Source organism: Astatotilapia calliptera, chromosome 6, assembly GCF_964374335.1.
Source record: "Astatotilapia calliptera chromosome 6, fAstCal68.1, whole genome shotgun sequence".
Lineage (NCBI taxonomy): Eukaryota > Metazoa > Chordata > Actinopteri > Cichliformes > Cichlidae > Astatotilapia > Astatotilapia calliptera.
In genome coordinates, this window is record NC_137427.1 from 25,395,058 (window position 1) to 25,407,345 (window position 12,288).

Sequence of the window (12,288 nt, forward strand, 5' to 3'; positions counted from 1 at the left end):
AGTTTGTTTTTAAATATGTGCTTGAGATTTTAGAGTTGTTGTTACACCCATGTATAACTACAGAAGCCCAGTGTGAAAGCACGTTATTACCAAAGGGTCAGCTTGACCAATTTACGGCCATGATCATGCATTTTATTTAGAAGCTAAAATGCAGCAGATCAAATATAGTTCCCGCTGATTTTGACGGGGTTTTTTGTTTGGTTTGGTTTGTTTTTTGCATGTGGAGCACTGAAATTTCTGACCTCCTGTCAGTACGCTCCTCTTAGCCCAGTGCCTTGTTGCCATAGCAACCACAGACCCAAACACGCAGCGCTTGTGTAACTTTATAAATAAAACCTGTGTTACATTTTCAGTAAGTGCAAAGCTTACTGGTTGTTAAAAGAAAGCTAAAAAAAAAGTTTTCAAATAAAATTACAACTTTTTTTCAAATTCTGAATTCTGGGTTTTACTAATTAAATACAACCCTACACCTTTTACACGCTGTAAATCCAAACAGTGAAATCTTGTTAAGTTTTATTAAGACATTGGGGTTAAAAAAAATTATATCAATTTCATTAAAAAAAAAAAGTTCCCCCTGTGGTATTTTCCATCCTTTACTGCGACGCCATGACTTCTACTGTAACCCGAGTCCAACCCAAGGAGTTTTTTGGGGAAGAGTAACAAGAACAAGATGGCTGTCCCGGGATGAGAAAACTATATTCTTTTTTTCACGTAAACACGGCATTTTAATGCAGCGGACAGTTCAGTCCAAATACCTGTTTATCTAACAACTTTAACCACTTTAAAGGCATCACTTTGAAACGGACGTCGTTTTTCACGGGACTTTTCGGGAAGTTTCTAACGGTTTGTTGAGGGTGGAAACTACTGCATTAGCTATGAGGAGCAGGACATCGTTACTGAGATCTCTTTACCGTGAATTTTACGCACACGGCAAGGTTTTGTGATCTCATTCAATTGGCCATTTGACTAATTTTCTGCTTTATTTGTTTGGTTGTTTTTAAGGCGTTTAACAGTTTAGTTTGTCACCTCTGAAAGCTTCAGTCACTGCTGTTTATGGGTAACATTTAGCTTTTTCGCATGCCCGCACCATATTATAATAATAAAATACATAAATAAATAATAATAATAGCTGGACCATGAGTTCATCTCGAGTCAGACCCCAGCAGCTGCCTCAGAGCCAGGCTGCTAGGTCGGCAAACAAACTCGACTCAAGTGAAGGGATAGAGATGGAGAACATCCAGCATCAAGACCTGGGTCTCGGTGGAGTCGTAGGCACCCCGTCCCCACCTTCGCGACAGGCGTGGAGCCGGGATAACCCGGGTTTTGAACCAGAGGACGAGATCATGGAAGCAGACTGGCCTCAAGCGAGTCCCGGGAGAAGGTCGGCGTCCACGACCTCCGGCAGCAGCTGCAGCAGCAGCGGTCTGGGTAGCTACAACCGTGGGGGCAGCAGCACCAACATCCCCCGAGGAGGACTCTATCCAACCCCGACTTTGGAGCAGCAAGACAGGCATGGGCACCCCAGCTGTCTGAAGCAGATACTCCAGAAAATCAGAAGTAGGTGACGATTTTTTATTCTTATTGTAAAGAATAACGCCAAAAAAACTTGTACGGTTCACTGACAGTCATGCTATTTTTTTTTACTAAGTGTTATTTGTGTTTTTACTTTGTAACTGTTAATAAAGACGATGCACGCATAATAAAAAACAATACTTTATTTTCGTCCATTAAAGTAAGGAATCACATATATGTTTGAATTCTGTATGACCACCGCTTTCTTCTCTATTGTTATCAGTAAATCTGAGTTCAATAATTGCACTAATATTGTCCTGATGTGTCATAGCCTTTATTTATCTCATGTATATAAGGTTTTATGCAAAGATGGAAGCCTCGAGTGTTGTCACTCTTCTAAACTTTCCTGAGATAGTTGCACATTTTGTCTCTGTGTAAATGTTGCACGTTAATAGTTAACTGTTTCCTTTGTAGTTCTGTGGGGCACAGAGCTGATGGAGGAGAGTGACAGCAGTCGAGAAAGATACCTCAGGAATGTACTGAGGGAGATGCTCACATATATCGCATTCCTGATCACCATCTGTATCTGTAAGTAAACATGCGAGTCTTGTTGTGTCCTTTAGGAGTAGTTCCTCAGAAGTGACTTATTACTTTGATCATTATTAAGAAATACTTAGGAGATCCCCCTGATAGATAGCATAAATTAAGCTCCAGATAACAGTTGTGGAATGAACTGAAAATGACTCATGGACAGTTTAAAATGTGGCATCTGTCCTGTTGCTGAAAATTTACTTTCCATACTCACAGCTTAATGAGTCTGGCAGAAAATCTAAATTTCAGCATTTGTCAACGGGCATAAATTCAAAAAACAGCACAAATTTCAAATGGCAAAAAGAAGTGGCATGTTTGGGAAGAAAGTTAAAATAAAATAAAAAGAACTCATAGTAAAGTTTTCCCTTCTCTCTTCTTGCTGCAATAAAAAATGCCAAAGTGTGGTTTAGGGTGGATCAGGAAATGATTTCCTGGCAGACACCATTAAGGCTTATTTTGCCAGCCTGAGCCCGACTGTTAAAGGCATTTTCCAGAACTACTGAAAAACTGCAGAGAATAATAATGCATTACAAAATTAAAACTAGATTCAGCCTAATTTTGAATTTAAATGTTCATAGGGTCCTTACACAGTCAGAGTGCATGTAAACTGTGTCATTGATGCTGGTGCTAATAGAAATTTCCTTCTCTTTCCTGTCATATCCTGATTTGTTCTGCAGTGACCTATGGGATGGTGAGTGTAAATATGTACCATTACACCAAAGTCATGTCTCAGCTTTTCCTGGACACGCGGCTGTCTGCCGGGGACCCCTCTACTTTTAGGAGCCTGTCAACCATGGAGGATTTCTGGAAGGTAAAGTGTAACATTCATCCTGTCGTTGATGTCTTTTACTTTTCTGCAGTTTTGTTATCATTTCACAACATCTCAAGAAAGGAAGGTCATGTTTAAAGGAGTACTTTAAAGTCAACTTTTTCAACTAATGCTTATTTGCTCCCTACTGATGAGATGCATTTGAAGTTTCTGATTTTGGTGATAGTGGTGATTTTAATATTCATGTCTGCTGTGATGCTAAATCCCTGGTCAAGGACTTTCTAAATGTTAATGACTCTTTTAACCTGACACAATGGGTCACTGTCCCCACTCATGAAAAAGGACACATACTGGACTTGGTCCTATCCCAGGGGTTGTATTTGTGCGTTACAGAAATATATTATTTGTTTAACAGCTTCAGTCATCGTTGTTGTTTTTATTCGTTGTTGTTGTTGTTGTTGTTTTTATTGCATCATTGTCGTGCATTTTCCTTGTTTAGTTGCTCTTTAGTTTGTATAGTACTTTGTATATGTAGTATGAGCTGTTGGAAATGTGCTATATAAATAAGTTTGACCTTGATCTTTAGTTTGTGTTAAGCTAAGAAACTTTAACTTTCGGTTCATATTTATCAAATACATGTGAGTGTGGTGTTGATCTCATCTGTGAACTATTTCTTTATTTTAAAAGTGCATGGCAGTTTTAGTCTTGTGAAGTTGGTGTCCATCAGTTCAATCAGTGCAAACTTAGTAATAAACCACACTTTTGATTACAAGAATTAAAGATCTTTCTTCATGCCTTTGTCTGCCCTATACTCTCAGTTCACAGAGGGACCTTTCCTCAATGGCATGTACTGGGAGGTGTGGTACAATAATAAGAGCCTGCCAGAGAATCAGAGTCTTATCTACTACGAGAACCTCCTTCTTGGGGTGCCGCGCCTCCGACAGGTCAAGGTCCACAATGAGACCTGCTCTGTCCATGAAGATCTGAGGGATGAGGTCCAGGACTGCTACAACCTATACACCCTGACCAATGAGGATACTGCCCCCTTTGGTCCCAAGAATGGAACCGCGTAAGTTCATGAGTTTAAATTGGTTACATAAATATGTATCATATGGGATGCAGATATATTACTATCTACATCCTGTATGTTTCTCTCTTGGCCTCTGTCAGGTGGTTGTACACCCCAGAAAGCGAGATGAATAGCAGCAGTTACTCAGGTCAGGTGTCTAAATATGGAGGTGGAGGATATTACCAAGACTTGTCTCGTACCAAAGAGGAGTCAGCCATCCAGCTGCAGGTTCTGAAAGATCACTTGTGGCTGGACAGAGGCACTAGGGCAGTCTTCCTCGACTTCTCTGTCTACAACAGCAACATAAATCTTTTCTGCATCGCCAGGTAAGAATCAATAGCCTTGTCATAAATTATAATGTTGGGTTGTAACAGATTTATTGAGCTGAAACTATAATAACAAAACTACAGATAACATACTTTGAAATCATTATTATAGTTAAACGTAGGTACAAATATCTTCAAGAAAATGCCTAATTTTAATGTTTCCTGAGTTTGCTACTGAAAATTCACAATTTGAAAATAAAACAAAGTAAATCTAAAAATAAATTTGCAGTTTTAATTGCAGCACAGAATAAATTTACTATAGACCCCTCTTTTCAATATATCATTTTTTAGATTTTCCTCTTGTATGACTGGACTATTAGTTTTAAGGTCTTTATAAGCAGAAATGGTGAAAAATGCCCTTAGGTCAAATTGCCTATTTTTGGATTCGATTCTTGAATTTAAACTGAATTTAACAAAAAGTAAAAAGCTTTTAGTATTCTGTTAACTAAAATGTGTGTGGTAGCATATGGTTATCACCCGGTGCCTATCCACATTACTTTGCTGAACCTCAATGGTGGTGACTAGTATGGATGTATACACATGGCTAAATCCAAGAAGGAAGTTGCTGAGGAAAATACTCACCAACTTAAATCTACTTTGCCTTCCATTGTTAATGAGGATTAGAAAACCTAATCATGCTCCTTCCTGACTTATCATCAGCCAGATTCTTGATTTACACACTTTAGTTTGATTTGTTTCCACAACATAACAATGCCAGCTACCGTTGCAATAGCTGACTAAATGTGGTGCATTTGTCAGGTTGCTGGCAGAGTTCCCTGCTACTGGTGGCGTAGTGACCTCTTGGCAGTTCCAGACGGTGCGACTGATACGATACGTGTCCAGCTGGGACTATTTTGTTGGGATGTGTGAAGTGGCTTTCTGCCTATTCATTCTCTATTATGTGGTGGAGGAAGTGTTGGAGATCCGCATCCACCGCCTACATTACTTCAAGAGCCTGTGGAACTGTCTCGATGTTCTTATTGTCACGGTGGGCATCAAGGTTAATTTTAGGATGATTACAAATTTGATTTGATTTGATATTCACAGACTTTCACTTGTTTGTTTCTTTCAGTTGAGCATTGTTGCTATTATTATGAACATAACGAGAACAGCCATGGTTGGAAACCTGCTGAGAGGCCTGTTGGAGAACCACACTGCTCACCCCAGCTTTGAGCCTTTAGCCAACCTGCAGGTTCAGTTTAACAACATGGCTGCAGTTATTGTCTTCTTTTCCTGGGTCAAGGTAAAAAAAAATCTTCTTCCTTTACTTCATTATTCATCCAAGAGACCTTCAAGGAACACTTAGTGGAATTCACCAATGCAGCAGAGTCGACTAATGCGAACACTGTCTCACTTCCTCTCAGCTTTTTAAGTTCATCAACTTCAATAAGACCATGAGTCAGCTGTCCAGCACCATGTCTCGCTGTGCCAAGGACCTCATGGGTTTTGCCATCATGTTCTTCATCATTTTCTTGGCTTACGCTCAGCTGGCCTACTTGGTGTTTGGAACTCAAGTCAACGATTTCAGCACTTTCCAAGCCAGCATGTAAGAGCCTTGAAAATTTAGCTAATGAATGTAGGAACACCTCAAACCAGTGTTATTTCCTATTGTTGTTTAAAATGTTTTATTTGTTTGTTTGCATAGATTTACCCAGTTTCGTATCATTTTGGGAGACTTTAACTTCTCAGAAATTGAAAAAGCTCATCCAGTTGTTGGACCTATATACTTTACAACCTTTGTCTTCTTCATTTTCTTTATTCTCATGGTAAGTAGAGAATCCACGTGATTTGTTAAATAAGTAACCTTTGTTCTGGGTTTTAAAATTAATGCTCAGTTATCCTACAATATTTTCTCTCTTTATTTTTTACATAGAACATGTTCTTGGCTATTATCAATGACACATACTCTGAGGTGAAGGCTGACATGTCCCAACAGAGGTCTGAGATGGAAATGACAGACCTTATTAAGAAGGTATTGAACAACATTTCTATTTCATTGTTATTTGTTATTAAGGCAGATTTCTTTTAAATTGGTTTTGGCTTTGATAATAATAATAATAATAAGTATAAGCATGTACACCTGAAAGTGTGATTTCTTGGGTGTGACTGAATCTTAACAGGGGAAGTATTATGACACACTTTGTCGTCTGTTGTATATTTACTGTGATGTTGTTTGATGCTCATATTAAAGATCAGTTAGGCCATGTCCTCTCACCTGAGCAGGCACCTTGGAACGAATCTGGGCTGTTATGTCGAAGCTTGTATCTAAATAAATAGGGAGAACCATGACTTTCATTTCATCAGTTAGTGGGAAGTAAAAACTCCAGACATCAGAGCTGTGAATTTGGATGTGGCTGAGATGGGGGCGGGGCTTTAAAGCACAACTTCTGTCTTCAAAGAAATGCAAAGAGCAGCCAGTCAAAAGAAATTAAGTTTCATAATGATGATGTTATGCGGAAAATGGTTAGACATCAGGTCTTGCTGTGGTGCATTCAAGTGTAAAAACTCTGCTTTGTAGTTTTAACAAAAAGACTGATGCTTTTCTCTTGAATCTATCTGAACCATGTGTGGAGTGTTGGGTGGGCAGTATTTTCTGCTTTTTGTGAGGTTTTTCAGGCTTTCCTTGCTGAGAAAAAGTGGTAGGACTGCAGTTATGTGTTTCTATTGCTGTCCAGAGGTGGCAGAAGTACAGACATTCTGTACTTAAGTATAACTAAAGGGTATTAAAAAATATTCCAGTAAAAGTTGAAGCATTGAGTCAACTTCTTTATTCAAGTAAAAGTAAAAAAGTACAGGCTCTAAAATGTACTCAAAGTAGCTCTTTGAAGGACCTTTCTACCAGTTATTTTTGTGCTAAGCTAACTGAACCTTGTATTATACTAATGGTAAATGGTAAATGGCCTGTATTTGTATAGCGCTTTTACTAGTCCCCTCTAGGGACCCCAAAGCGCTTTACACACCCAGTCATCCACCCATTCACACACTGGTGGAGGCAAGCTACAGTTGTAGCCGAGGCTGCCATATTGCGCCATCAGCCCTTCTGGCCAACACCAATAGGTGAAGTGTCTTGCCCAAGGACACAACGACAGACTGTCCGAGCCGGGGCTCGAACCGGCAACCTTCCGATTACAAGGCGAACTCCCAACTCTTGAGCCACGATCGCCCTATGTATAATGTAATTATAAAATAATATTAGTACATAGAAATACAAACTTTATTTCATTCTACATTGTATTTCTAATAAAGGTACTCAGAGTATAAAAAAATAGCACTATTTTCTGTTTCCTCCATTGTAGAGACTTTGCCTCTAAACTAGAAAATTAGTAGGGAAGAGGCTAAAATGGGATTCAGCAGGTGGGAGAACCTTTAAATCCACCACAGTACAGCAAAGTAACCTGTTTATCCCGCACTAAACTGCAGAGTCTTTTCATTCAATCTTTAAACAACACATTTAGTCTCCCTCTGTTTTTTGCAGCATGTATAACAATGTGAAAACACATGTCACATGGACAGACACGATATTTGATTTTAAAACAAGAGGACTTACATGTAAGCTTTAAAGTTCCAGTTTATGATATCCCACTGAGCAGTCCTTACATTTAAATCCAACCTCGTCTTCCTCTCCTGTCTTTCTTATCTTTCTCCATCTTTGAGTGAAGTTAGCGCTTTCTTTTCTCTCCCTGCTGGACGTTTAATCAGAATCAGAATAACTTTATTATCATTGTCACAGGTACAACAAAATTAAAAGTGGTCCCCGATCAGTGCATCTAGCAACACACTGTTTGTTTCAAAATGTAGGGAGTGAAAGTAAAAAGTTGTCAGAAAAAAGACCTACTCAAGTAAAGTACAGGTACCTGAAAATTCTACTTAAGTACAGTAACGAAGTATTTGTACTTTGTTTCTTCCCCCCTATGTCGCTGTCAGTATATTATGGAAGAGACTCATTTATATTACTGTAAATGTAATTTGAAATATTTCTCTGGTTTCCTTCCCCCAGAGTTGTAACAAAGCTTTGATGAAGCTGAGACTAAAGAAGACAGCGGTAGATGACATCTCAGACGGTTTGCGTCAAGCTGGGGGGAAACTGAACTTTGATGAACTCCGTCAGGATCTAAAAGGGTGAGGAAACTCTAATTCTGCTAAAATCCCTCAGAGTTGTTGTGCTCAGTTTGTTGAATATAACACTCATGCAGCCTGTCTTCAGTGTGTACTGTCTCTTAATTTCATCAGAAAGGGTCACACAGATGCAGAGATTCAGGCCATCTTTGCCAAATACGATCAGGATGGTGATCAGGAGCTGACAGAGCATGAACACCAGCAAATGAGAGATGACCTGGAGAAAGAGAGAGTGAGTGAAGTCCCAAGCTTTTATTTTTACCATTTGGTAAAACAAGAAAAGAGTGTTATTTCAGTAACTGATCAGACAATCTGCACATAAGTGCAACAATGCAGCCACAACAGCAGATGTTCAGTGTGTCTCTGCTCATACGCTAGGAGGACTTGGATCTGGAGCGCAGTTCGCTGACTCGACCCAGCAGTGGGCGGAGCTTCCCTCGTACCCAGGATGACTCAGAGGAGGACGACGATGAGGACAGTGGTCACAGCTCTCGACGTCGTGGCAGCAGCTCTGGGGGTGTCTCGTATGAGGAGTTTCAAGTGTATGAAGTTTTTTTTTTTCCTTCCTCAGATTTATCAGTAAATGATATTTAAAGAAATAATAATAATAAATAAACTGCTGGGCAGACTCAGTTAGTAGAGAAAGGACCATGGTGATAACTGGATGTAAGCATGGAATGAAGTCTAATTGATGACAGTTTTTGGTGATTGTGAAACATTGGAACATCCTGAAGTATAGGTTAAACTTGCGCAGCATGAAAACATTTTGCCAGGAACAAATAATTATTTTTTAAATATATTTTTATTATATTAATGAACACATAGTCATGACAGATTTCCTAAGAGTGTTGGACAGACTAAAGGCGAAGTTTATTGTCAATTCCAGAAACTAAAACAACAACAACAAGAAGCTGCAAGTTCAAGTTTAGATCTAAGGTCCAGATTTATTACAGATTTGTTAACTGTCAGTATTTATTATAGTAAGTTAAATATTTATTCGTAACAGTAGCTGTGTCTGTCAGTGAACTACAACTCTACTGTATTAAATTTATGTGGTTGATGACAATAAATAGATATCAATCAGGCATAACATAATAACCAGATGCCTAATATTGTTCCCCCCTATTGAGACATGGACTCCAATAGACCCCTAAAGGTGTGGTATCTGCAGATTCGTTATGTTCTGTTAGTCACGAGGTGCAGCCTCCATGAATCGGAGTACTTTGTCTAGCACATCCCACAAATGCTTGATTAGACTGAGATCTGGGGAATTAACTTATTCAGTAATTTGAGCTATAGTAGCTCATCTGCTGGATCAGATCACACCACATGCATCGGGCCAGCCTTCACTCCCCACATGCATCATTTTGGCCTTACCATCTATCATCCTGTCACTGGTTCACATTGGGCCACTTTTGATAGTTACTGACCACTGCAGACCAGGAACACATCACAAGAGCTGCAGTTTTTGTCCAGCTTGTCCCTTGTCAGACTCACTCATATCTTTATGCTTGCCTATTTTTTGTGCTTCTAACACGTCAATTCTGAGGACAAAATGTTCACTTCCTCCCTAATATATCCCACCCACTAACAGGGGCCATGATAAAGAAATGCCCGATCGGTGTATATGCAGCACTGGACATTAGCGAAACTGCATCTGTATTACTGGAGATGTGTTAGCATCGTCCCTTTGCATATCTGCCAACACGTGCTGTACACAAAAACTGATAATGTAATAATGATTTAATTTTGTCATCAGCTAAACTCATCAGCTAATGTTGGCAGGCAAAAATGGGTATTGTGTGTCACGTCGTAGTATTTCATGCTGTTCTGAGTGATAGCAGCTGCAGCGCTATATGACATTTAACAACAAGAGAGAAAATCATTCTTTGTTGTGCAGGCTGGTGAGACGCGTGGACAGGATGGAGCACTCTATCGGCAGCATAGTGTCGAAGATCGATTCAGTGATTGTCAAGCTGGAAGTCATGGAGAGAGCTAATCTTAAAAGAAGAGACGTGGTGAGCAGGCTGCTGGATGGAGTCATGGAGGTGAGGTGTTAATATGTTATTATGTTAATAATGTTATCACATGACTGAATGCGTCATTTGTAGTGTTGACTTATGGCTGAATTGCACCCTGCAGCTCCCCTCAGTTGAGTTTTAAAACAGTATTCTAGTTTTTGAGGTTTTTAGGTATTTTTTATTGTTTGGTTCATCACTCTCAGTCACTCCCTCGAACAGTGATGAACACTGTGGTGAACACTATCGAACATTTAGGATTTAAGCAAGAGTCTTTTTTTTTTTTTAAAATACTTGCCTTACATTCAGGAAGAAGCTCAGAATGAGTTATTATAAGTTAACTGGATAAACTCACGAGATGAATACGTGTGGGTTGAGCTGACGTTAACATAGTTTGACATTTAATCTGTTTCCGTTTGTCAGGATGAACATCTGGGGCGGGACACAGACACACACAGAGAGCAGATGGAAAGGCTCGTCAGGGAGGAACTGGAGCGCTGGGAGTCCGATGATATGGTCTCACAGGTCAGCCACCCACAGCCGGCCACTCCTGTTGGCCCGCGGCCTCGCCCTTCCTCGTCCTTGTCCACCGACGGCCTCGACACAGGCGTGAATGGGAGCAGCCATGTGTGAAGACTTGGCATGCTGAACTCTGCAAAGAAACTTTATTGGATCCTAACTTAATATGTGGGTCTTTGTTTTGCAGCAGAATGTGCTAAAGCTCATGGAAGGTGTTTAACTTACTCGACATATTAGAGAGGAAGTCAAATGCACCTCACCTGGTATACACAAATGCACTGAAAGAGAGAGGCTGTCACATGCAAAGGGTCTTTACTCAGTCTCACGTATTATTTTGACAGATGACGAAAGGTAAACAAAACAGACAAGGTGCTGAGGAACAGTGAAGGATTTAATCATTACACCACAGTATTACACACGCATGTACCAGCGAGCAAGTATATTCAGAATTCAGTGTATGATTTTAATATTACATGCTTTCGATCGCTGTATGCACAATTATTAGCATTTACACAAAAGCCCTTTCTATGAATAATAATGTTGCTGATTACTTTTTTCATCATTTTAATATGCAGTAGGTACAAGCGTGGCACTTCCTGTCACATTTACTCATCCTTCCAATGAATTAGCTTATCGTTTTATGATACATATTGTAACTTTAAACAAACTTCGATTTGGAGTGCATCCAGTGTTCATGGGAAACCCATGCATTATTTTTCCTTTTTTTAAAAAAAAAAAATCTGTTGTGCCAAATAAAGTGTTATCAAAATACATCAGGGGGACTTTACTTGGTTTTATCTCACTTTACAAGAAAACATATATATAAAAAGAGAGAGAAATCACATATTATATACAGTATTGCAGATGAGTCATTATTTCAAAGCAGAATCAAATAATAGTCATACTGTCTACTGATCTGAACAGAAAATAAACTGCACCCACAAACTTCCCTGAGACTGGTTCTGTTGGAGGTTTCTTCCTGTTAAAAGGGAGTTTTTCTTTTCCACTGTCTCCAAGTGTTTGCTCATAGACGGTAATGTGATTATTGGCTTTTCCTTGTATTATTTGTAGGTCTTTACCATACAAATTAAAGCGCTTTGAGAAAACTGTTGTTGTGATTTGGTGCTATATAAATAAAATTGGAGTGAACTGAAAAGTAGGCCAAAAGTCATTTTGGATTTGTCTAAGAACTAGAAAGTTTAGATGCAGCAGTTTTAGTACATTGAAATTTATTTGCAAATGATGTTAAATTAAAAGATATTTTACACATTTTAAGGTTTTCAGTAACCAAAATTTGGTTTGTACTTCAAATTCTTCCATATACACTGATTTAAAGTTACGCAAAAAAAAAAAAAAAGTTTCTTATTT

The 12,288-nt window shown here is 39.1% G+C and overlaps 1 protein-coding gene across 2 annotated transcripts; it reads left to right on the forward strand.

Moving 5' to 3' along the window:
- Positions 1 to 619: 619 nt before the first annotated feature.
- On the forward strand, positions 620 to 12,026 carry pkd2 (polycystic kidney disease 2). Of its 2 annotated transcripts, none has more exons than XM_026171288.2 (15): positions 620 to 1,557; positions 1,987 to 2,100; positions 2,781 to 2,914; positions 3,691 to 3,941; positions 4,043 to 4,267; positions 5,027 to 5,255; positions 5,340 to 5,510; positions 5,632 to 5,813; positions 5,913 to 6,033; positions 6,141 to 6,239; positions 8,265 to 8,386; positions 8,498 to 8,615; positions 8,765 to 8,925; positions 10,284 to 10,431; positions 10,825 to 12,026. In XM_026171288.2, exons 1-15 carry the CDS (start codon positions 1,137 to 1,139, stop codon positions 11,032 to 11,034), a joined length of 2,706 nt encoding a protein of 901 aa, XP_026027073.1. In that variant the 5' UTR covers positions 620 to 1,136; the 3' UTR covers positions 11,035 to 12,026. The 2 variants fall into 2 exon arrangements, with proteins under 2 accessions (XP_026027073.1, XP_026027072.1); XM_026171287.2 differs by having other exon boundaries at positions 621 to 1,557; positions 8,762 to 8,925.
- The last annotated feature ends 262 nt before the right edge of the window (positions 12,027 to 12,288 follow it).